This window comes from Nesoenas mayeri (assembly GCF_963082525.1).
Source record: "Nesoenas mayeri genome assembly, chromosome: 1".
NCBI classification, from domain to species: Eukaryota; Metazoa; Chordata; class Aves; order Columbiformes; family Columbidae; genus Nesoenas; species Nesoenas mayeri.
The window spans coordinates 199,077,658-199,104,133 of NC_137541.1; the positions used below are offsets into that span (position 1 = coordinate 199,077,658).

The 26,476-nt window shown below is 38.2% G+C and overlaps 1 protein-coding gene across 1 annotated transcript in view; it reads left to right on the top strand.

The window, feature by feature from the left end:
• Positions 1 to 2,475: 2,475 nt before the first annotated feature.
• Positions 2,476 to 26,476, top strand: part of PGR (progesterone receptor) — a gene marked incomplete at its 5' end in the record, with an annotated part of 35,740 nt that continues 11,739 nt past the window's right edge. Inside the window, 4 exons of the mRNA XM_080364062.1 lie at positions 2,476 to 3,569; positions 4,775 to 4,926; positions 17,736 to 17,852; positions 25,585 to 25,887. Of these exons, the coding sequence (XP_080220188.1) occupies positions 2,476 to 3,569; positions 4,775 to 4,926; positions 17,736 to 17,852; positions 25,585 to 25,887 (1,666 nt within the window). The remainder of the gene's footprint in view (positions 3,570 to 4,774; positions 4,927 to 17,735; positions 17,853 to 25,584; positions 25,888 to 26,476) is intronic.

Below are 26,476 nucleotides of genomic sequence, written 5' to 3' on the forward strand. Positions count from 1 at the left end.
CCCTTTCAGGACCTCCTCGTCCTACTATTTGTGGCTCTTCACCTTTCCTAGTCTTGAAGCTGAAAGAGGAACAAGTCACTGTATAGAAACAAGTCTTTGGAGCACATTTCTGTAAAGATGCAGGCCATGAATGCTCCGATCATTTGGGGAAGTGGAAATGAGAAAGCAAGGCGGTGGCAACAAGCAGGCATGACAACTAGCTGAGTAAGCATGAAAATATCACAGAAAAAAATAAATGAGCATGGAGATGAACAGTGTTAGAGACGCACTTCTGTCCCTTCTGGGAAAAGGAAGGCTTGGGAGAAGGGAGAAATACAGAAGCTTGAAAAACAGAAGCTCAGTAGCCATGGAAGCACTTCAAATTATTTGTTTTAATGTCATGACATAACAGACCTGAACAGCCTTTTGAGAGTGCTCTTTTAACATCAGTTCCACTGATAGGTTTTATGAAAACATCTTTGATTCTTGCTGCTTGGCTGGTCAAACGCTTCTTTCCTCTGCAATATCAACAGTGTGAGACACTGCTCAGGAAATATTCCTACGCATAACAAACATACTTTGGTGTTTATCACTCTGTTGAACCTCCTAAATGTATATACAGGTGCCTACATGACATCTAAATGTTAAAATGTTAGCTATTACCACAATGGTATACTTCTTTTCTAAAAAATAAATTTTAAATCCTTACTTCTTAAAAGAATAAAATGTATACTCCCAAAGTAGTCTACTAGCCAGTATTATTTTGCCAAGAACAACGTAGAATATACACATTGGACAAGGTTTGTTTGAAGCCACTGCTTCTATAAACTTGTCCTGTATGATTTCTGATGTTAGCTTTCAGAACACTAAAATAATTTCAAAACATTCTGGTTTTGTTGGTTTTTTTTTTTTTGTTTTTGTTTTTGTTTTTTTTCCCAAGAAGCTGCCTTTTTCAGTCTGAAAATATTTTCAAAGCAAAATAGCAAAAGCAACTATTTCATTATCAGAGTTTTTGAAAAAAAAGTCTTTTCTGAAAAGCCTGTTATACTTGCAGAGCATAAACAAGCATGTAACAGTACACATTTATCTATAGATCAAAAACACACTGATACTACTCAAAGTCATTAGGACTACTACACTAATTTATTCTTTCTAACTTCCAGCACAAGTTTATTTTCTGAGACTGCTATATGATGCAAATTATATTAAGGGTTTGGTTGTTTTTCAATTAGTAATTGTTTTATTGAGCTAAATGGGCTCTGCCAAGAAGTCAGGATTTTATATAAAATGCCAAGCAGCAATTATTTGGTGACAGCTTCTTGGTCAGAACTAACTTGGGCTGGATTGTAACTTGCTAATGCAGGTTAATCAGCCAGCCTCTGTAAACCAGGTCCATTTTAAATGTGCTCTCATTCATCCTGACAAAGTAATTAAAGGAAAGTATTAGAAGCAAAGAATGCCCTGTCTTCCAAACATGTAGAAAAAATGTTGTGCTTTCTTCACGTAGAGGATACTTTGAGGCACTTTACAACGCCTTGGTTTGCTACTGGAAAAATGGATGTTATATCAGGAGAGGCACTGGGCCAGAGCTAAATCCTGAAAATTACAGCAAATGTCTGAAGGGGACAGTGGAAAACACACAAAAGTAAGATTATACTGTAGTCACTGCGAATGAGTGAAGCTTGTCTTCTCTCTGCCTTCCAAAACACCGACCTACTCAACCTGCTTGTAGCCTGCGCACAGTCCAGAGCGGCACTTCTCAGGTGAAGCGTGAAGACGGGGCACCTGCAGAAGAGATGAGGGGCAAGAGATGAGAAAGCAAAGGAGAAAGCCAGGCGGCGGGGGGAGGTCGGAAAGCGCAGACCTGAGGCACGGGGAGACAGAAGCGAGGGTTGAGGGGTGGGAGGGACGTGCCGGGACAGGCGGAGCGGAGGAGGAGCCGCTGGAAAGGGTGCTGGGGAGCCGCGGTGCCCGCAGCGGCTGCCCCGCGGAGGCAGAGCGGAGCGGCGGCGGGGACGGCCGCGTTGGCAGGCGGAGAGCGGGGGGCGGGAGGGGCGAGGCGGTGACCCGCAGGGGCAGCGCAGCCCCTCGGTGAGGACACGGCTGGCGGCGCGGAGGGGCGGGCAGGGGGCGTGGAGCCGGCGGCCGAGCGGGGACGGCGGGGCGTAGCAGAGGGAAAAGCGGAGCGCGGAACCGGGGGCAGCGAGCGGCAGCCCGCACGGCGCCGCTGGAGCCTGGCGGGGACCCGGCTCTCCCGCACGCTCCGATCGTTTCTCCCCTCCGGGCTTCGTAGCCCCCGGCCCCGTTTCGCTCCCATCCCGGCGGCGGGGGCCGGGGCTGAGCCGCCCCCCCGAAGGCAGTGCCATGTGAGCGGGACCTGCGCCGCCGCCTCAGCGGGCACGTCCGGGATGTGAGGAGCCGCCCGGCCGCCTGCACCCAGGGCGGCCGCCCCCCGGGCCGGAGAGTCACCGGTGCCCAGCGCTGTCCCGGGCCAGCATGACCGAGGTGAAGGCCAAGGAGGCCAGAGCGCCTCCGCCTGCCAGAGACGGGCCGGTCCTGCTGCAGGGCCAGCCCGACCGAGACCCTTTCCGCAGGGAAGCGGAGACCATCGAAGCCTCCCTGGACCGGCTGCTCTACCCCAAGAGCAGCGACGAGGAGGAGGAAGACGAGGAGGAGGAGGAAGAGCCGCGGCAGGAGCCGGGCGAGGAGGACGACCGGGATTCTCTCTCGTACCGGCCGGGGAGCGGCTCCCTCTCGGACAAGGACTCCCTGGACAGAGTCCTGGACACCTTCCTGGCGCCCGTGGTTCATGCCGGCTCCGCCGTGCCCGCGGCGCCCTGGTCCTTCTTCGGGACGGAGGCGCCCGACGCCGGGATGAACCGCGGTCCCTTGCACAAGGCGAGCGAAGCCGTCCCGGCAGCGCTCGAGCCCTCGCACCCCGCGCCGCGGCCCGCCCCGCTCTGGCCGGCCGGCGACGCCCTGCCCGCCGCGGCTAAACCGACGGAGGCGGCGGGCAGCGCCGAGGGCCCCGCCGCGGCGCCCAAGGGCCAGGAGTGCCTGCACGTGCCGCTGCTGCCGCTCAACTCCGCGTACCTGGCGTCGCGCACGCGGCAGCTGCTGGACGTGGCCGAGCTCGAGGGCGGCGGCGGCGCCGCGGGGCCGCGCTCCTCGCCGCCGGACCTGCCGGGCTTCGCCTTCCCGCCCGCGGAGCCCAAGGACGGGCACTTCGCCTACGGCGACTTCCAGCCCGCCCTGAAGATCAAGGAGGAGGGTCTCGGCCTCCCCACCCCTTACCCGGGCGGCAGGGCCGCCGCCGCGCCGGGCTGCGCCGAGTACCCGCAGCCCCCGCGGGCCGGGCCGGAGCCCTCGCTGGAGTGCGTCCTCTACAAGACCGAGCCCACCCTCCTGGCCGGGGCCTACGGGCCGGCAGCGGCGGCGGCGCCGCCCGACAGCCTGCCGTCCACCTCGGCCGCGCCGCCGGGCCTCTACCCGCCCCTGGGTCTCAACGGGCACCAGCCCCTGGGCTTCCCGGCGGCGGTGCTGAAGGAGGGGCTGCCCCCGCTGTGCCAGCCCTACCTCGGATATGTGCGGTAAGCGGAGGGCGCGGGCGGCGGGACCCTGCGCGGGGGCGCCCTCGCTGAGGGGACGGGCCGAGGGGTCGCGCAGCTGGGGGGAGATCCGCGCTTGCTCCTCAGGACCGACCGCGGAGTGAGAGGCTGGCTCTGCGGGGTCTGTTGGGTGGTGCCGAGGGAAGGACGGGAGCCCCGTCTGAGTTTTTAGGCAGTAACTGCAGCCGCGTTTCCATTTTCTGTGTTGCTGGTGCACGCCGGGGTGTGTGTGACACCAGCACAACTTCACGGTGCAGCGGCACCCCCAGGTGTGCCGGGGGCTCAGTGCCTCTGGTGTCCCAGCAGGTGACCGTCCCCAGAGAGGGGAGCAGAGTGTTCTGCAGGCTGTGCTCACCCTCAGCGAGACAATATTCATAAATAGACAAATATTCTCTAAAATATTATCCCCGACTTGGAATCAACCCCTCTGTTAATTTCACACAAAAAAGAAAACTGAAACACATGTATAGTGATTTGTTAGAACGAAGTGGCTTACTACGATGCCACCATGTTGTGTATTACCTAGAAATGTATGAAAATGTATCTGCAATGCTACAGTTTCAGCGGAAATCCGTGATTTTTGGAAACATAATGATTAAGTATTTTAGTCTTTCTTTTCTTGGAGAGAAATTTGCAAGCACATCCCCTTTTCTCGATATGCCCATCATAGTTATCGATGAGAATGCTACAGCTGAATGGGAAGCAACAGATATTAAAGATTTTTGTAGCTGAGATGAAATTTAGTTGTTTCCCATGTGAAAGGGATAATTGAGATTCAGTCGACTTCCATTTGATTCTGTCTCCATGCCATTCTATGTACAGGAAAAAAGAGCGTCAGTCAGTATGGCTTTACTCACAAGAGCTGTTGATCTGAGGAAGATTAACATTTTAACACAGTTTCTAGATTGTACCTTTTTTTAGCTAAAACGGATTAAAATAATACTGTGATTTTTGTCCACAACTTTTCTATTTAATGACTAGGCCGATGTTGCAAATGTGCCTTTTAGCCTAGTAGAGATAAACCTTTAAGCAGAAAGGCAGATGTACTTTGTTTTGTTCTTGTCCTTTGGTAGCTTGATTACAAATTTAAAAATGAAGTTTTGAGTATAAAACTTATTAATACAGGTAAGTAGTTAACTGTCGCAAAACTGGATATTTCATTTCTCTCAATTCTTTCTCTTTTGAAGGCCAGATACAGAAACCAGCCAGAGTTCTCAGTACAGTTTTGAATCGCTACCCCAGAAGATTTGTCTCATCTGTGGTGATGAGGCTTCTGGTTGCCACTATGGAGTACTTACCTGTGGAAGCTGTAAAGTCTTCTTTAAAAGGGCAATGGAAGGTACAATATGATGCCATTGTTCCTAATTATTTCAAATGTACCTCTGTAGGCCACTGCTAAGGACATACCTTTTGGTTATTACTGATGTTTAAAAATGTTTTGACTAGCAATGTTTTTTGTTTTGGTAACTTTGTTTAAATATTACAGTGAATACCAACTAAATTATCAATGAATTGATTTTGCTAGTATTACTTGTTTTACTTTCATTACTCGCTATTTATTATTTACTGTTTATCAGTTACTCTTTCCAAGTAGGCAGCTTTATAAAAATCTTGTGTATTACACAATTTGTTTTAAAAACTGTAAATACTATTTGAAGGAAAATTTTGCATATATGAACTATGATTAACAGATAACAATTTATTTTGGCTTCATTCTGTTTTTGAATTAGTGGAATTTTTCTTACTTGCAAGATGCAGAATTTGGCTTCCTGAGATTTATGGAAATATTTCAGGTTTCACTGAACTATTTGAAGTCATAATAATAATAAATGGGTTTGAGTTTTGTTCCAAATAGACATTAAATTGCAAAGTCAAGCTGCAGGTTTAAAAAAAACAGTAGGAATACCTATGTTTATTTTTTAATTTTTTGATTATATGATATGCTTGTCCACTGAAGTTTTGAATTTGAATATAAGAGCAGATTGCTTTATGTAGTTCAACTGAGGAAGCAGTAAAACAAATACTTCTACATTTTATGCTTTGTCTCCTTTTTTGATTTTTATCTGATCCTGTCAAAACTAGGATGTTCCAATTTCTGCTCCGTAGGCTTAAAAAACATTTTTACAATGTATAGGATTCCTTAAAATAATAAAATTGCATAATGTATTTTCTTGCTGTGATACATAATTTATTCAACTTTTGTAGGGTTTATTGCTCTTCAAATGAAAAGGAGAATATTAGAAAACTAAAAGCTTAGCAAAATAACGTAGTTAGAATTTTTGTTTTAGTGTGCTGTTACTTTCTACCTTAAGCATATGTGCATGTTCTTCCTTTAAACTACTAGATACTAGCAAAGTGATAACACCAGACTAGGTGGGCTAGATGGACTTTGGAGCTAGTGCTGCATTTTCTCTAGTGTATTTAATGGGAATCATCAGAGAGCCACTAGAAACACGCAGAGTAGAAAGTAATTTATGAGTGCCGTTATTTAAAATAAGATTTATTATTCACTTTTCATCTATATATTAATATTTTAATTTTTATTTGATTCTGTCACTTTTAAATTTAATCTCTTTCCTAAACGAGTATCATGTTGTGTTTGTGCAGTAGGTGAACCTGCTCAAAAACATCTTCTTACTCTTCAGCATGAATATTTTAATGGTAAATATGAAGAAGGCATGTAAATTAGTAGAAGCAATATCTTAAGGTTATTTTCGCTGATTATTTAATCAAAGTCTGTACTTGAAGAATCTTACCAGATTAAGACTATAGATATTCAGAGAAATAAGCGATCAGCACAGTTACACAAACAAAATGCTTATATTTTAAGTAGCAACCTCATACTCTCAATTTTTAAATGTTTCCGAAGGCTGAGACTATGGTGAGGAAGTATGTTTGGGTTTTTTGGTTACAATATTCAAAGAATGGACAACTACTTCAGACTACCTGACTATACTAACTAAAAATACAGGTTTTTTAGTCTTATGGGAAGGAATAACAGGTATGAGCAGCATGGGCATGAGTAAGATGAACAAATACAGTTACCTGTTTTTGTAGAGAAAGTGCAAATCTACAGAGTTCCTTAAGGACATTAACTTCTTTTTTTTTAATGGAAGCACAGGATATAATAACTAGCATTGAAGTAATCCCATTTATGGGTAGATAGTTTATTTCATTTAAAGTACTCTTTTGTTTATTTCTTATCAGAAATAAAAGTGACAAATTACTCTTCTGTAAGAAGAAACAGAATATTTTTATTGTAAATGCAATAGAAAATAGTGTTTAAATATTCACTGTAGCAATTATATGAACTTGAAACGTTTTTCCTATGTTAAATGTCCTCCTGCCCATGGTTTCTTTGAGTGGGAATGCATTATTTAAATTTTTAAATGTTTGGTACTACTACAGACATGTGGGGTTTTTTTAATAATAATTCATGCAATAAGAAGTTAAACTTTGTGAGTGCAAAATCATGACCAAAACTTTACTTTTCATATACTTGCCATAAAGTACTGATCACTATCAGAAATGAAAATGATTTGAAATAGATGCCTTTTGCTACTTCTTGGATTTTCTGTATTTTGGGATCTTTTTCATATGTTGTGAAGATTCCAAGTACATAGATAAATGTCTATTTTCTATTTTAACTATCTCTGTAATCTCATATATATTGGCTGTTTCAAATTTAATAGCCTATGTATTTTTTTTTCACAGAAATCGTCCTATTTGTACGCCATTTATTTTACGCTCCTCTAACGTGTGGAAAATGCTGCATTAGTTAAATCCTTCCTTGGGGATAAAATGGGCCATTATGTTATCCATAAAACTCAATTTCCCATCTCTGATCTTTTTGAAATAATATCAGAGTCTATTTAAAATACTCAGGCTGAACAATCGTTTGAAACTATGTGGGTGAACCTAGAAATGTGTCTATGCTAAGTATGATTTAATCATGCATTTGACTATAGATAGTAGATACACGGCTTAGCAGTGGGCTAAAATTGTGTAAGGATCACTAAGATGGAAGTGTTTTAGAATTTAGAATTGAATTATTTTAGAATGTTTGTTGGCAATAAATTCTTAAACATATATGATTTGGTAGATATTTTCTGTCTTTTGCGTTCTTGGCTCTGCATACGTGCCTATATATGCAAGGGATGGTGTCAATACAACAAACATGTTTTACTTGAACCTACTCTTGAAGTAGGTTAAATAAAAATGAAAATCCTTTTTTTGGGGGGGAAACTAGTATAGCAGATAGGAAAAAAAATCAGTGCTGGAAGTGGGGAGGAGAAAAGGGAAAAAGATACCATTTTTTAGGAAACATTTATTTGCATTTATTGTACATTTTCTGTTGGTCCCTTACAAAGAGCTGATGTACCAGTCTGTTGATTCACTTAATGTACAAACAAATCAAAAGGCTTTAAAAAAGTGCTTTAAAGATCTCATTTGGGTATAATGAAAGCAACAAAAATTACTGTTATTTATATTTGGTTAAGAAGTTCGAAAAAACAAAATTGGATTCAGTGTGCTGATGGGGTAGTGCCATTCCTGTCAGTGACCTGAGAGTGACGAGCACTTTAGAGTTGGCAATCAAAAAAATTCAGAAATAGTATTTAAAATGTTTTCAAATATGCAGAATTACTATATTTGCAAAGTAATTTGCAGTTGATGATCAGGCATTATTTAAGTGCTACCAATATATCTTGTTCATGGTAACAAAACTAGGTTATGATATGTCTAACAGTGCTTTAGGAGAATGAAGATTAAGACATGAACTCTTAATGTTTTAGCAGTAAATTGTCAAGTGGTCATTAATAAAGTGTTAGAAAAATATCTTCACGTAAAACCATGCAGGGCAACTGTGATCAAAATGCTTGTGTAACGTAGTAAAATTTCTGTCCTGAACGGGAATTCCCCATGTAGAGTTTGGAATTCTGGAGTTACACTTGTGCTAACACATGGTTTCTTGGTGACCTGCAGTGTTGCCTTCTAGTTGAAAGTGTCTCCTTTTCACTAGTTTTACTGATGAAAAATGAATATAACCTAGATCATGAAAAAAATTAAAGTGCTGTGTTTTCTGTATGAAGTCCCACTTCTCATTTTTGTTCTGTATTTATATAAAACATTTTCTTTCCTTTGCACTTTGTTTATAATATTGAGATCTGATGAAGATTAGTTTCCCAAACTTGAAGAATTGGGGACCAACATGAATACATGGTATTACAGCAGATGGGTCAGAAACTAACTCTTGGTTTGTTTAAACACCTGGTGCCCTATTACAAAATTGATCAAGTGATTGTATAGCAGATTTGTCTAGTTTTGATATGTGCTTCAAGCTGTGCAGATAATAGCATAAGGGAATAAGCCCAACCATATGTAGTAGTGTGAACTTCTCTTCTCTCTGAGACCTGAATTTGGTGAACACTTCCTGACAGAAAGTAGCGTTTCCACATGAGGTTTCACTCTGTATATGGAGGAAGGTGGAGGAATTAAAGATAAGCTGTATCTACACAGTACGAATGCTGACTGTCGCTTCAGCTGAACTTTCTGATAAAGTTTATCTGACTTGTGTTATGTATAGACAGTTTTGTGATGACAGGGTGATTCACTCTGTAAATACTGACATACTATGCATAAGGAAAATTGCTAGACTAAACAGTACTTTTATATAGCTTAAAAATGTAAAATGGGACAGCATGCCAGAATCTTAAAAAAAAATACCAGCTACTAATAGAAAATCCTCTTGGAAAACATAGTGAAATACAATACTATAGAGACCCTTTTGTCTGTGAAATTGATGAGGCAGATGTAAAATGTTCCTTTTTATCCTAACTCTGCAGGCGTTTCCAATTTTTAATCCAATTTTCCAGGCTGGATGTTGGGATCAGAGTTTGGTACAGTGTGTATTGTAAACTTGATAGTCATGAAAGTTTCATGAAGTAGAAAACATACAATCATTCAAACGTACAAACGCACAAAGCAGACACACGGCAAATTGAGAGACAAAAATACTTTTCACTTAATATATCAGAGTTAATATTATTAAAGCTCTTTTATTTTACACATGACCAAAATGTGCTAATGTACAGGAAACTAAGTGCATTTCCAAATTCAAATATATAAAGTTATTTCATCGAGGGTCCTAAAATTCAAGTGGGAAATGTTACTTTTGTCAGAACAAAGAATTTGCATCATGAAAAGGGAAAGAAGGAAAATCTGCACTGATAAATAATTGTATATATTCATTGTACTTCTGACTTCAAAAATATTTGTTATTCAGCCACTTGACAAACGTTGATTGGATGAATTGATTTGTATTAGGCACAATGACTGAGTGAGCTAAGATTGCTTTTGTTCTGGTACTTTGGCTGTTGCGCTAATGCTGGGCTTCCTACTTCTCTCATTGTGTGTTACTACTGGTTTCCTGATAGACATGGCTTGGAACATAATCAGCTGCAAAAGTGTGAATTGCTAAAATTCTTGGCTTAACTTTATGTAATATTTTAGAAGCAGGATCAAGTATTAATGTTAAACATCTTTTCAGGTGGAATAGAAGCTATTTCAGGTAGTGTAAAACTGCATGTGTTAAAGAGCACCAGCAACAGTCTGCTCAGTGTTGCTGGTGCTCCTTTGTTCTAACTTTAGCTGGTCACAACATGAGTAACCCAAACTGCTCATCTTAAGTTCACTTTACCAGTAAACAGAGAGAAACAGAAACTTCTAGGAAGTAATTCACTGACTTATTTTAGATACCTACTTGGGATGAAAATAACAGAATTCTAACAGTAAGTATTTTTCTGTACTGAGTTTAAAAGGAGCGTCCAGTGATGATGTACACTGTCTGCACTGGGTCATATGAATCTGACCCATATCACCCAAGGTAGCTAATATATTTCTGTAATGTATAAAATAGATATAATAAGTATATAAAATAAGTATCTAAGTATTTATAATCAGACTGTTAGCTGAGATTTAGGCTTGACGATGTCTGTCTCCTTAAGCTGTGTATCTGTTACACAGAACTGATGGTGTACTAGTAAGAGGTGGTTCTATAGAAACTACGGAATGGAAAGACCTAACAAACGATCATTTATATGTGACAATCTGCCATTAGCCGTAGTAATACATGGCTGCACTGCAGAGGTTTCCTGGTAATACACAGTCACAACTCTGCATGTTCACACGTGGCTGTTGCTTAATATCAGTTAATGTCTGAGCACATTTCAACAACCTGGAATCTTTTGCAGTTAAAACACAGAAAGAGTTACATGCAGGCATTGAGGTCCATGAGAATGTTAGCCTGTTCTCGTCCAATTGTTATGATACCATCTTCCCTTATTGTTAAAGACAATATTTGATGTGAGACTTGTTGCACCAAGCTGTAGATATTTACGATATGAACATCCGTATATGGACCAATCACTTTAAAGTGTTAATCAAAATTAGACAACTGCTCAAGATAAATTGCACCCTAAAGTGCCTATTTTGTGCCCAAGAAGGGAGTGTATGCTACTTGCTTTACTGGATGTCTACACTTCAGAATCTAGTTAGTAAAATGGATCCCCTCTTAGGTTTTTTTTTTAGTGGTTAGTTGTCCATTGCGTGTTTTGAAAAACAGACAACAATATCTGATTTTTTTGCACATTACCTTTTTCTGCTACTAATGTTTCTCTTTACCTTTGTTACTCTTAGACTGAGTGACTCTGTCCCACTGTTTCAGTTGTAGGACAAGTCAAAGAATAAGAGGAAAATATATATGAAAAATATCATCATGGTGATGTGCTGTAATACTTTTACTGAGATCAGAATGATGGGATGACTGAAATAGAAATATAATGCTTCTTATGTTGGTGGAAGAATACAACACTCAGGGATCAGAAGAAGTACAAATGGTACTTTAATGATGTATACCTCTGAAATAGTAGGAGTGCTTTAAAAGTAGGTTTTGTGTTCAAGTCCTAGGTTCTATATTTATAAGAAAGAGACCCCTTACTGACAAAAAGTTGTCACTTCCATTATTTTCCATATTTATACAACTGATATAATTAACTACTTAAAAATGGTAACTGAGGAGAAATTGTGACACAGTGCCATAAAAAGAACTGGAAATACTGACTTGTAAGAGCCAGCATCTCCTTCCGAAAGATGTTAGCTGTGGATAATTTCTACTGTTTTCAGTTCCTGTATTTAGACTCAAAGATTTTATGTTTTTCAAGATGTTGCAGTAGTAAACAATTTAGGAAAACAAACTGAATATGAAATTGTAATCCTGATTTGGTAGTTCATTATGGTTTCTGTGAAACAGGATGTAATTTAACTTCATTTTGTTGGTGTAGGTGTTGTGATGGTTTTGGGTTGCGTGGGTTTTTTGTTTTGGTTTGGTTTATTTGTGGTAAATGATGGGACAATGAAATTAAAGAGATTAAAAAAACAGGATTGTAACTTCTAACTGTGTCCGGAAATGAATGAAAAAGAGGATAGCTACATTTAATTGTTCTGATTTGTAGATATCATAAAACCCGTGTGCTCAGGTTGCTGTCTGAAGAAGCGATTTGTGAAGGAAAAAGCCAATGATGTTGCAGGATTCGCAGCAAAAGACAGGAAGATTTTGAGATCAGGATCAAGAGAAGGAAAGAATCAGTCAAGGATTTCACAAACATTGGAAGTGGTTTGTTGAAGAGAAGGAAAGTAGTGCAGGATTATATAGTAGTTTGAAAATGCTGCTTTCTTTCTAAAGAAGCCAATTTTGTGTGCTCTCCTTAGCAAAAAAAAACCTGACAGAGGACTGTAAGATTACGTGTTTAAAAGCAGTAGACAGTGGAGTGGAATAATTCCAAAAGTTTGTTGCAAGCGGAGTTACTTTTCAATCTGTTCACCAAAGCAAAATGCACTATAAAAAAATTCTAGGTTTGACTTAGAAATGAACATTTTATGGTTTTACTTTCTTTTTGAACAAAATGTTTTTCCTCAACTCTTTTAAAAATCACATTTAATTAAAGCAAAGGAATGACAGACTGGCTTCACAAAGATGAAGGAATTACTAGTACCTGTTACAATCACAGACCCTATCACTGAGTGCGTAGAACAGGTGAGACTGTCACCCAGGACGTGAGAGCTGGGTCCATCATCTCTAGTGCCTGAAGGGACTCAAACACCCTTTGTCTCCTTGCAGCCCTGATCTCCAGGCTGCCAGATGACTTGGGGTGCAATCATTCTTCATTGCTTTCACTTTGAACTCTATTATTATGAAGAAAGGAATGCCACGTTATTTCAAGTAGAACAAGATTCCAGGATGGAACATACAAGTTACTCTTCTATCAGCTCTTTCCCCTCTATGCTCTATTGAATTGTAAATTCTAAATTCTTTGCTATGAAGCAGATTTGTCTTTATACCAGGATACAGTACAGAGTAGTAGTTTGGGCACCTGCTTAACGGGTGGGAAATTTTATTTCAATAGACTAATTGAAAGCGAGTCTCCTGCCAACTACTTGTTTCTTTTAATGAAAAGATTATGCATGGTAAGGTCAGTGGGGTATATGAATTTTTGTTAAGTGATCAGAGTCTTAAGTCTCACTTTAGTAGACTTCTTTTTTTTAGGGAAAATGTTATCGCAGAAGTGAAATTGGTATTTAATCATTAAAAAACATTATTTGAGGTGTATGGAATCTTGGAGATTGTAGTGATTTGTAATGGCATACAGGGACACGAAGGGCATATTTTCAGTATTACAAACTGTCTATTATAGATCCCTAGTTCTCCCAAGACTGAAGCTCGTAAACCCAAATAGTGAGAGGCAAACTCAATCACATTTGCTGTTTTGCACATTGAAGCAGTGTAAATAGAATAGTGGTTAATTTAGATCAGAGCAGAGGTCAAGTTCACTGTGTTTACTGTTTCTGATGATGAACTAGGCTGGAGTGTTCGCATAGTTATGGAAAAGCTGACTGTCAGAGCAGGTACAGAGTGATCCTTCCCCTAGTATGCTGTCTTAGCTTCCAGAAGTCAAGTTTTACTCCAAAGCTACATCTGCACTATTGTGTTTATTATAGGTATAGAGGTGAAGCTGTTTTCTATTTAATTTATTTTGAAACCGTGTTTCTTTTCAGCTTCCACAAGAAGTTCTAAATTTAATTATGTTAAAAGAGTAATTACTTGTTTGTTTGTTAACCTATTGATTTAACTTATTTTTGAAAAAATATTGTAAGAGGTAAAGCAAATTGGTAGTAAATTATTGAGCAAAACCTGGAGGCTAGCTCTCAGGAAGCAAAAAGTTGACATTGGGAGGCATTTGGTAATAAAATAATTTACAAAGATATGTAAAAGATAGGTATCTGCAGGTTTATAGAAAGAAATCTTAAACTAGACTAAGTAAAACACTATGATACGTTTTGCAAAGAACAATCTTCCAGTGGTGGGGATACAGTGATTTTATAAGAAAGCATTTCTGGTTAAGATTGATACAGGGAGGCAGAATCACATATGGGAGGGAGAAAATAGATTTGAAAAAGTACTTTTATTTGCAGAGAGGAGGAACTGAGAGTTTGTGAACAAGAGCCTTTCTTCTGTGCAGGATGGCATCAATTCAGCACAGATGCACTTACACAAATAACTGCTTGCATATGATACCCCTGGTGAGGATAAAGCTTTATGTTTTCCATAGTTTGCACATCTGCAGAACCTCTGCAGCTTATTAGTTTATTTGAGTGATTTTAAGTGACTTACAGCATGTCAGTGAGCTAATTCAATACTGCTATTTTTAATTTAAAGACACTGTATGTGCAGTTTCCTGCAGTATTTGGATTAAAATTTCTCAGTGCTGGAGTAAGGTCTGTACAGCTTTACTGACAGCAAAACTTGTGATCATGTTTGTGTGTGTGCATCATTGGCATTTTGACCACTTTCTCATATCAGCCTGCCAGTATAGCATTAGTCATTACAGTAATTAAAATTGTATTTGCCTGTTTGCATTAGCAATTCCACCTTTGCTAACACAAAAGGACTTTGATGGAGGTTAAAGAAAATTCTATCCTACAAGAATCTGGAACATATGAGTAACAGATGGAATTGTCTCTGTTTTTTCTCCATATTCTAAAACAAATCTCTGTCACAAGCTGAAAAATATTGATGAGAGAGAGCTACCGTGTGCACTTTCAAAAAGAGGTGAAAAGTAAACATGTATAGGAAACATAACACGGGTGAAGGCTTCTGAGAAAGTGGCAGTTGCCAGAAAGTTGCCAGATTCATGTTTTTGTAAGAAACACAAGTATCAGTCTTTACTTTCTGACCTATGCTCTAGTGACTAGACTGTTATCCTGTTTTTTCTCTTTTTTTTTTCCTGTTAGTACTGACAGTAGTCATAGAAATGACACTGAATGACCAGCTACCAGTAACAGGAATTTTATCTTGACAGGGGTCTTTGGATACTTCATTAGTGAATGCATTTTATATAACTAACTGCAATGCTCACATATTGAAGCCGATCAGTTAACATGCAGATGATCCTGAAGACTGACATACTGCAAATGTATTTTCAAATACGTATTTTAGCTTCCCATGAAAAAATTCCACATGGTTTTATCTAACTAAATATTGTCCCGTAATTTTGAAATTAACCAAATATCTGGCATGTTTTCCATTTCTTACACAAGCTGTCAGATGGTTGCTGCTACTTAAATATTGATTTGAAGCAAATAGCAGTTTCTCAGAATGACAGAAATTGTTTCAGATGAGAACATTTACTTAGATTTATCTATAGATATGAGATCCAATCAGATGACTGAAATAATCCACAAGAGATGAGACTACAAAATAATTAAACCTTATGTGTTTTCCAAATAAGCTGCATCTGAATGAGAATGAGTAGAGTACAGTTAGGGATGGGAAGTGTTGGGTAGAGACTGGATAGTGGTGAGCAGAGTGGAAGACTCACATGAAGGTGTAATTCCATCTCAGGATGTAACTGTGGCTTTTTTATAGCCTTGAAGACAAGGAGGTGGTTGACCGTAAGAATCAAGAAGCACCTGAGATTTTATCACCGTAATCTCATGGGACGGTTGGGTTGGCAGGTTTTTGGCTTTTTCTTGCTTCTTTTTTTTATCCTGGTATCAGGGAGACTTTATGCAAGAAATAAACTAGGTAAAGGCATAACCAATATTAGGTCATTGTTCATTATTATATTTATAAATAAATACAGTTTATGAAATAAATAGGAATGAAATAATATTCACTTCCTGAAGACCAAAGCAAATGCTTATTTTAAAACTGTTCTTGCCTTTGAAAAGACGGAATGCTTTTGTAGCTAATGAAGGCAGAGCAAGACAAGGAAAAACTGCAAATAATCCCAAGGAAGATGTGTTTAAAATAAGTGTTTTGCTTCCTGGTCTGTTGCCAGAAGCAAGACAGAGTTTTATTCATTTGGTTACTTTTGGAAATGTCTCCTGTAAGGAGGAATCTAGGATTCGAATTAATGGGAGAACATAAATGAGAATTTCTTCTGATTTACTGCATTACAAAATACTTTTAAAATGCCAGGCCATGCATGAGGCAGCTGGTTTTACTTAGCTGTTGTTTTCTAAAAGAAAAAAAAATGTTATCAAAATGAATTTCAGGCAATCAAGTTTCTTTCACTAAAACCACACAAGTAGTCTTAAAAACGTGGGTAAGAAGTAAATTAATTATCTAAAAAAATGTTTGCACAGAAACAAATACATTGTTTCACATGGTTTCACACTAGCTCTTTTGTTAGCATAGAATGTTCTTTCTCCTGCACTCTCATCTGAGGATTCATTTTCAGTTTGTCTTCTGTATAGAAAAGTTATTGGTGAACAGTTGCTCATTTTACCACGTGCAGAGAAAGGACAGAATAGAGTTATAAAGAAACTGAATAGCAGCATCTGAGTAGAATCATAATCTCAGACATGTTGGCTACTGGTGACATCAGATGGCTCACTCAAAGCAGTACTTACCCAGAAATCAGTGAAAATTTAAAAGGGTTGATGTTAATGTCTGTTATATTTGGAGGTCCACATCCACAATATGCCATGGGGGATGTATCCATGATATTGTTACTTCCTGTAGTTTATCCATACTATTTTGATGTATTTTGTTGCTCTCTAAATCAATTATTTTTTTAATGTTTTCGTGCATTCATGTTAGGTACTGGTAAGAAACCGAAAATGCAGAAATTAATAGAGGATGATGTGCACAAACAGGCAGGATTTTAAAGTTAAACCTTACAGGGTAAACTTGGGCTTATTTTGAAAGGATATGTTAAGATTAGCTTTGATTTCTTCTTGTCTACTTCCTTAGCCTGGCTTACTTATTAAAAATTAAAGTTGATCACAGAAATTATGAATATTATACTAAATAAAAGAGTACTTATTTTTTATTCTCTTCAAGTGAAATTTGGAAGTATCATTGAAGCTTGCGTCCAAAAGAATGTTGGGACATCAGCTGAATTTCATTTTTTGCTCAGCTGGAAGCTAATTTCATTTTAAAAATTCCATTTTAACACAGTAATGACAGGCTATTCCTAACTGAGTCATTCAGAATTAAGCAAGAAACTAAGAACTAACCTACCTAAACCAAAAAGTTACAATGTCCTTCTTTTTGTCCTTTTTGTCTACCTTGGCTGCATCTGTTCAGTTGGTATTTCAGCAAGTATAGTACAAACTGCTTCTCCATCAGAGGTAATTTACTCTACCTAGGGGGTTCTTTTTGCATTACTTAATGCTCCCAATTCTCCATTCCGTTTTATTTTGCAAACTCTACATCAATCCAAGCAAAATTCACTTAATTACTTTAAAATCAGGAACAAAAATGTAAAATGAAAATAATTTTGAAAGGAATAAATTGATCTCTCCTCATGCTTGATGCACATATGAAAAGTTGATAGTATGATAATTTAATTACTTCATATTATCTCTTAATTATTTTGAAACTTTCAGTTGGAGAGTTTCACTCCTAAACAGGCCAAATAAATTATTATATTTAAATAGTAATACATTGATATTTAAAAGTTAGCATAAAATGGAGTCCTTTAATGGGTCAAGTATACTTTTTTGAATCCTCTGTTATTTTTGGAGCATTTATACACAGAAATGTTAGAAAACATGGTATTAATTCTGTTTTTCTCTTGCCTACAGGACAGCACAACTATTTATGTGCTGGAAGGAATGACTGCATAGTCGATAAAATTCGTAGGAAGAACTGTCCAGCGTGTCGCTTGAGGAAGTGCTGTCAAGCCGGGATGGTCCTGGGAGGTGAGCTGCTTTTCAAATCTGATTCAGAAAAGCAGGCAGTCAAGAACACTACCTGCAATCTCTTGAGTTTAAACTTTAATACTGCAAAGGAAAGAAATACATTTTAAGGTTATTTTGGGGAGAATTATCTTATATTTAAAATAATTTAAAATTCCTTTTGGTTTTTCTTTAATGAGTCTGGAAATCCTGAAAAAGAATAATCTTTCTGTAGGAATGTCTCTTTCCTATGGTGTATCCTTACACTCCTTTTCTTGCAAAGGCAGGAATTGTGTCTTTGATGTGTATTTGTTAATAATTTTGGATCAGAGAATTTGCTCTAGGTAAAAAATAAAGGAAATCGGGATTGACGCTAAAATCAAGGATTGGTACTATCTCCTCTTTTCTTTTGTGCTCTCCATCATTGCTTTGAGCATACGTCAATAAAATGATACCCTTCTCTTCCACTGAAGAGGGCCAATCAGAGGTTGCACCAGCACCATAGACTTTGCATACTGCGTGCTGGGAATTCTCATCTTTATATTAGTTCTTGCTGTAGCAGATTTACTGTTTTTCATACAACGTTAATCAAAATTGAGCACTATGTCTTTGAAAACCCATAGGGAGAGAATGGTATAGGATCAGGTAGTCACATGGCAAGTTTTGCTGTGCTAACATTCAGGAATGATGTGTATTTTTTCATATTTTTTCATGAAAACTTTAGCTGTATGAAGTTTTGGACCAGCACAATGCTTCAGAATACTTGACAAAGACTGTAAGAAAATGGCTATATTAAGATGATAGAAAGAATATGTTTTCAAAGGAAATTTTTTTTTAAAAAAGGAACAAACAAAAACCTGTTTTCATCCTAATATCATTTATTTTAGTGTATCAGACCTCTCACCATTCTCTCTGCTTTTTATGTAGTGTTCTTTGTCACTGGCATTATATACTGTGCCTAAGTTCATTATCTTGCTCATCCGTGTTCATTTGTAAATTAAAATGCGTATATCGTTTTCAGGCTGATATTTTCCTTGCACATCTGTACGCTTTCAGCTCCTGTAGTATTGTATGTAGTTGGAGTATTCTGCATATTCTCTGTCATTCTTGTAGTTTATACATTTATCAGTGATATACATCAGCAGTTCCCAACCAGTGATCAGCTGTTGCTGGCCCTTGGTACTTCATCTTCTGCAAGCGATGGTGCTGCAGCTCCCGGGAGCAGCCAGCGGAGTGAGAGGAGGGGAGCCGATGCTGCAGTTCGGGCTGTATTCTGTGCCCCTCAGCCTCCCTAGACCTTTGAGTCGTCTTCTCCAAACTGCATCCCTCTCACCCCACACCACTGGAGGCAGACTAATGAAAGCCATCAATCTAATCAAGGTTCCGATTTCTCACTCCCTCCTGCACCTTGGTCAGTCAGTGTTGCCTCTCAGTGAAAAATAATGGAGCTGACAAGCATGTTGGTGGCACCAGATGGAGGAAGAGGGGTGAATCAGAGAGAACCAGTGTTTCAGAGCTGGGGTAGGAGTGCATCAGAGAAACAGTATTACTAGAAAGGCAGACTTTTCACCCTGAACATGAAGCATTGTTTGCCAGGTGACAGAAGAGTCCCTCAGGTTTGGGAGAAGGGAAAGGCAGAGGTCCAAAGTGGGCTGTGGAAAATGTGTGGTAAGAATGGGGACTTGGGAAGGAGGACGTGGCAGATAAAATGCCTGTCTTTTAAGGTTTGAAACAACTTGTAAAGTTGTCTTGTAACGTTTCAGCAACTTGATCTATAAAAGATATCCCTGCCCATGGCAGGGGAGTTGGACTAGATGATCTTTAAAGGTCCCTTCCGACCCAAGCCATTCTATGGTTATAACTGGTGTAAATTAATACAGGTAAAAATTCGTTCCAGGCTGTGAGTTTTGCACAGCCAAGAGTCTGATGATGATCTAATCAGGATTTTTGTGTATGATAGCCTGGACAACACCAATAACTAAACCCTAAGTATTTTAACATCACAGGCAGCACTGTTTCAACAAGCAGAAGGGTGTGTGGTGACTCAGTAGCATCATCTACTTGTTGTGTTTCAGCATTGTTCTGCATCGTAATTCTACACAGGAAGAGCAGCCAGGAAGTCTGACTTTGTTCTACATTTTGCATGCATTTAGGGATGGTAGTTTTCCTACTGCTTTTTAATACATACATTTTACTCTGGGTGGAGATACTTAAAATGAAAAAAGGTGGATGCTTTTGCTATCAATGTTGACGAGATGGTATGTCTCTATTAGTTTGTCTTCATACAAGGATGTTATGTCCTCATACTTGATACCAAAACCTGAGGATAAAGGTGCTCTGACTCTTAGTTCTTTACCATTGGGTATGAAGAGTAAAAACTTCCTCTTTCTCTTTGCATCACCTTTTTTTCTCCACCATTACTAAGCAAGTATGAATAGTTTCTTTGTACCTAGTGCTAAGTCATTCTGTCTAGCCAGTTCATTGCATTGTTTAGCCCATTTCTAAACATACCTAATCAAAGCTGTCTTCCATTTTTTGGGGTGACTGGTGTTCTTCTGGAAAGAAGAACTTTCTGGAATGGTCTGGAAAGAAGAACTTTGCTTCTTTGGCAGCAAAAAGGAAGTAGAAGAGAACAGAGGGGCAATGGAAAAAAAAGGGAATATCGAATGGAACCAGGACTGTGGCATCTCTAGGTTTTTCTCAGCTGCATCATGTTGAGTGTAGTACTTCGGGTCCTCTTAGTGGTGTCAGCAGTTCTGAGGGAATTAGGAAGCTAATTATTCAATGCAAATTGAAATTACATGCTAAATGCTGAAAATAGAAGAAAAGACAAATGTAGGCAAAACAATGAGGAAAACAAGAGTCAGATTATATTATTTATTAATGAGGATTTAGTATTCAAACCAACAAAAAGACTCAAGATAGACTGTTTAACCATAATGCTCTTTCTATTGTTACTCTCATCTTCCTTACTATCGCTCTTCTGCCATTTCCTATACTTCCTTTATTGTATCACATGAGCAATATTTCCTACCCATGACTTGCTGTGCTGATCAACACAGTATGATTCACATATAGGATCCTACTGAGCTTAGGTAATTTTCCCCAGGGTGCAAGAATCCATAGGCAAATTTCCAGTTCATGGAACAAATTGCATATTTTTATGCAATTGGATATTTTTAACAAATCTGAATTTTAAATGCTTTAAATATTTTCGTATGTTTACAGCCTATTATATTTTAAGATGTTTTGTGCGTTTTCTGATTTCTGCCATTCAGAACTTACATAGATACACTTATGTTCTTTTAATCTTGCTCCATAGTTTCTTCATGCTAGCCTTCAGTTACTAAACGCAGGCTTCCAATGTTGCTTAATCGAGGTGAAAAGGACTAAAATTTTCCAGGATGTTAACTATGAGATTCTAAAGATTCTTTTTACAGTAATTAAATTAAACTTACTGCTGGGAGAAGTACACTTATCTTCCACTGAATGTTACGGATTGGCAACCATATAGATCATAACATAATATTACATGGACAATAGTTCCGTTTTCTGAATCTCATTTCAAAGCAATTAAATGAACCTGAATTGCTGTAAATTAATTGTAGGCAGTTGTTAGTAAATTATAGAATAGCAACAAATAGCTTTAGTAACCAATTTAACTATATGGACTGCTTCTTATTTCTTAGTATGCTGAAGGAAAATATCAATGAAAGCATATCTTTTGTAATTCCTTAATTGTCATTCTCTGTGGGAGTGTTAATTGTCTTTGGATTTTATCATCTCATAACTGGACACATTAATCCATCCCCTTTCTGTTTTTCTACCTAATAGGATAGCGCTTTCTTTTTTTTCCTATCAGTGAATCTAATTTCTCAGGCTGTCTATCAGAGATTTCTTGTTCACCTGTATTGCTAAATTATCACTTTCTTAATTGTTTCAGTCATCTTTCAGTCCATGTTGCAATGATTACATGCAGACAAATTTGAATTAATTTTCCAGGTAATATTTTCTGTGGTAGCATCAAAGGATTTATTAAAACCAAGATGTATTACTTCTGCATTGCTGCTTTGTTCCTGTATTTTGTATACACCCTCCTAAGGTGTACACAGCTTGTTCTCCCACACAAAACGTGAGAGCATAGTGACCTTAAAATCAGAGCCATAGTGTTCTGTCAAGAAGAATAAATCATTGACATCCTGATTGCAGGGTATGGAGAAGGACACTGAGATGTTAGGCTTTTATTAGAAACCCAACCATTTTAATAAGAAATGCCTACTATCAGTAATGTCTGATTGGAAGTATGGTTCTGGATACCTAGCGAAAAGAATATTAAAATACAGAATTGTGTATTAAGGATAAAATCTTATTTGATTATGAGATTAATTCAATTTTATTTTTTAAATTTCTTTATGTTTTCTAGGTACATGCAGTACACATGCACTATGCAAGTACTATTTATAGTGATCGAGAGTACGGGAACTGTGCGCACTAGGAAACTGCTCAAGTGGCAGACTATCTTAAATTAATGGAAGTGTTATAGAGAAAAGGTGTGCTGTCTAAATATGCACATATGCATTTTAATTTTAAGATAAATGTTTTCCAGAGTGGATTAATATTCTTTATGCATTTTAAGAATAAGCTGAGACATTTGTTTATCTTACAGCAGGAAATTATCAGAGTATCACAGTATGTTTGAGATTGAAAGGGACCTCAAAAGATCATCTAGTCCAATCCCCCTGCTGTATATTTTTGTAAGCAGCAATTGAAAAGCTAAGGTACTATCTAATCTCTGTTGTTTTCCGTATGTCCTTATGAGTTTGCATTAATTTGACATGGTCTCCTTGTGGTTGATGGGAAAATCTACTCTGAGTTATTAGTAGTCACCTCTCCAGTAGATAGGTAACAAGTTACTTTACTGGTAGCTGTTAAGCAACATGATTAGAAATAAACATATAAGCAATTCTGCAAGCCAGTGTGACATTAATTCTGGTACATTTAATCACTTGGAAACATGGGTACTTATTAACTACTAACATTTCCGTGTGATAAGCAGTCTGTTTGGTTTCTTTCTTTACTTGTTCTCTGAACTGTAAAAGTATCTGAAGCTATTATTTCAGAAAATACCTGAAATCATTATTTATGAACTATCAAATCCATTGTTCCTTCTGTTTTGCTTCATGACTAAACAATAGTTAGTGGGAAATTCCCAGCATTTTTAAGCCTATGTATAGCTCTGTTATGATAGGAATTGGCCCTAAGTCTCTTTTCATAATATATTGTCTATTCTTTCGTTTGTTTTTTTTTTTTTTTCAGCTGTAACATAAGGTCTAAGCTTCTGTTTTATTCTTTACTAACGAGTCACTAATCAAAAATATTCGTGTTCTTACCACAACTGATAAAATGAGCATAAGATTTTTTGAGTACTTGATACTAATTAAGCTCACAGTTAAGTTAGTGTGAGGATGACTCCTGAATTCACTGGATAAGTATAACTGAACACCCCATCACTCATGTGTTTCTTGAAATTTCGTTTAGTATACTCTCTTTGGATTTTATACGACTGTCTTAATTTCAATCGAAGTTTTGCATTTTTGTGTACAAATTACTTTTTTGTGTGTGGAATGCATAAACATGCATATTTATGACAGAATAACACAAATTATTATTTTTTTTAGAGCCCATTTTTGCTTTTTAGATTGTGTTCATCTGCTCAATCTTGTCTAGTTCACAAACAAGAGGATTGATTCTGGGTCCAGTTATACCAGTGTACATCAAGAATCATTAATTTAAGTAATAGAATTTGTTCTGTTTAAAATAAAATTATGTAAGAAATCTTTCCATGTTTGATGTATTAATTTTGCTTGAAGTTATGCTACCTGTTTACTAATGGATGTTTTGAAAAGGTCAATTTAATTCTCTGAAGTGTACATCCTAGATCTTCCAAAATGGAGACACTGGATTTTCCTAAAATTTGCTATCTTGTATGATACAGGAGCATCTGGAATGGAATAGACATGTTCCTAAGCCATTTTTGTTGAGCCTTTCTATTTTAGTGTGTAGTTTGGAAGGCTGGAGCTTTCCAAGGAGGAAGGTGATAGATTAGTCTGACTATGCTGTAGTAAATAGCTGCAAATGAATTCAGAGCACATGCTGAAGCTCAGGTGCAGTTCCCTACCCCAGTGTCCAAGGGTGCTCTGTTTGCATTCTGACAGCGCAGCACTACTTTTAACTAAAATAAAGTCAGTAAAAGATGGAGAGGTCTTTGTCCCCTTCCTTTGGGATGCGGTAAGTTCCCTTGTCTAACCTTTCACTTGTAAATAAAAGTACAGTTTTTCAAAAGGCAATTTGATATGCATGTTATAAACTGGATTTTAATAAAACCACACGGATGTCTACTATTAGGCTTCTACTACCTTTCACCTCCTGTACTTTTAGAGTGCTTTTTGCATATTGCCATTTCATAACGCAGTTTCTCAGTGGTTCAGCGGTTTGCTCAGCGTGGATTTTCTTTTCATCCAGTGAAATTTGGTGCATCTAATTTCCTACTATTGTTAAAGGATGCTACACCTCAACAAGTGAAAATATGCACATGGTTTCTGTTGGGTTTTTTTTGAGGAAATCCTTCCCCATCCTTATTATTTTCTTTAAGGTTGAAACTGTAAACTTTCTATGTTTCCTCGTTAGCAAAATGGTTTACCTTTTCTTTTTTTGTGTGTCTGTGCCATCACTAAACTTGTTTTGCAGAACTAATGATCTAACAGTGTTCTTATAACCTTTGAGAGTCTGTTTAAAGTGAATGTGTTCCATGCAGCCACCTCTAGACGGATTTCTCTGTTTTTATTACAACAAATAATATGACAATATGTAACTACGGGTTACTGTCTTTGAACCCCTAAGGTTTAATTTGCTAGGTCTGTATTTTGCACTGCCAGACTGTTGCCATGAAAGAAGTTTGCAGAGTTGCATCCTAGAGCTCTGTATGTTTGCACAGCCACAGCAAATCATAGAATCACAGAATGTTAGATGTAGTACTTGTGCTTATTTTGGAAAAGCATTTCAAGTATTTTTTTTTTAGTTAGTGTTCTTCATACTATTGCAGTATGGAAATAAGAATTGAAAATACTGAGAAAGATAAATTATCCTTTAGAAAGTGAAGAGTTTTGTAAGTGTTGACATTTGGTTTTACAGTATTTCCGGCTTTTCACTCATCACCTGAACTCTCTTTTCTTTCTGGTAAACAGAAGGAAAACTTTACATTATAGATCAAAAATAGAATTAAGCTGTGAGACTGAAAAATGCCTTTATGGAACTGGAGGAGGAGAATTTCTCTGTGTAGTAATTAATTACTAGCATTTTGTTTCTGAATATTAGAGAGAAAAAATAAACAGTTTCCTTAATTACCATTGAATAGAAACTGAACTGTAGAGCCAGCTGGCTCAGCTGTCGGTATATAATAGAACAGTGGGAACTGAACCAGAAAACACTTTGAGGTTACTGTAACCTAGAATTCATGGCAATAATTTTAATGGGTGGGTTCCATTCATCTCTTAGTGAAGGGAGGAGGATATGGACGGAGAAACTCTTAAAAAATTTCCATGGTTATTAATTATATAAATAGTCAAAAAAAAGGACAACTTATTCAGAAGACAGTTCTAATTTCCTTGTATAGAAGAAAAGTGTAGTTCAGCGCTAATGTAAAATATTAGTGTTTCTGGTTAATTCTTTTTAACAGATCAACAATTTTCTTTTTCAGGTCGAAAATTCAAAAAATTTAACAAAATTAAGGTTGTGAGAACATTAGATGTCGCACTCCAGCAGCCAGCAGCCCTTCAAGATGAAAGCCAATCTCTAACCCAAAGGCTGTCCTTTTCTCCAAATCAAGAAATACAGTTTGTTCCCCCAATGATAAGTGTTCTACGAGGCATTGAGCCCGAAGTTGTCTATGCTGGTTATGACAATACGAAACCCGAAACACCAAGTTCCTTGCTGACCAGTCTAAACCATCTTTGTGAGAGGCAACTTCTTTGTGTAGTGAAATGGTCTAAATTGCTACCAGGTAAGAGCACTTCTTATGTGTAGTGAATTAGTTAAGCAAATATGTCATAGGACGAGCAGTCAAAAGAGAATATTATTGTCTGCCTGTTAATTAGTTCTTAACAAATTCTAAAATAATTGAGCTTCCAGTTCATCAGATAATATATGCAGGAATCAAATACATTTGAATAGGAGGGCACTCTTGAAGGAATGCATCTGAATGTTTAAACTCACTCCAAAAATACCCAGAAACCCAGAGTTCCTGCATATGATTGTTATAGCAGCTGTTTCCCACTAACCCCTCAAATCTATTTTTCAGTCTTTTAGTATAAAGAAGTGTTTATATTTCTGCATATTCTTTATTCTTATGAAACTGAATTTTTGAAAGCAACAAATTGTAATAAATAGCACCAGTTAGGACTAAGCAGCTCACAAATAGACTGGTAACTGAATTTACAAAGAATCAAGACCAGGTTCCAAAAAAAGTCCCTGTCATGTATGTATATCCTGTATATGTATATAACTGTATGGTTATAGGGGCCTGATCCTGGGATATATAAAAATCAGTATACTGGCAAGAAAGCCTGGAAATACAGTTTCATGTGAGCTCA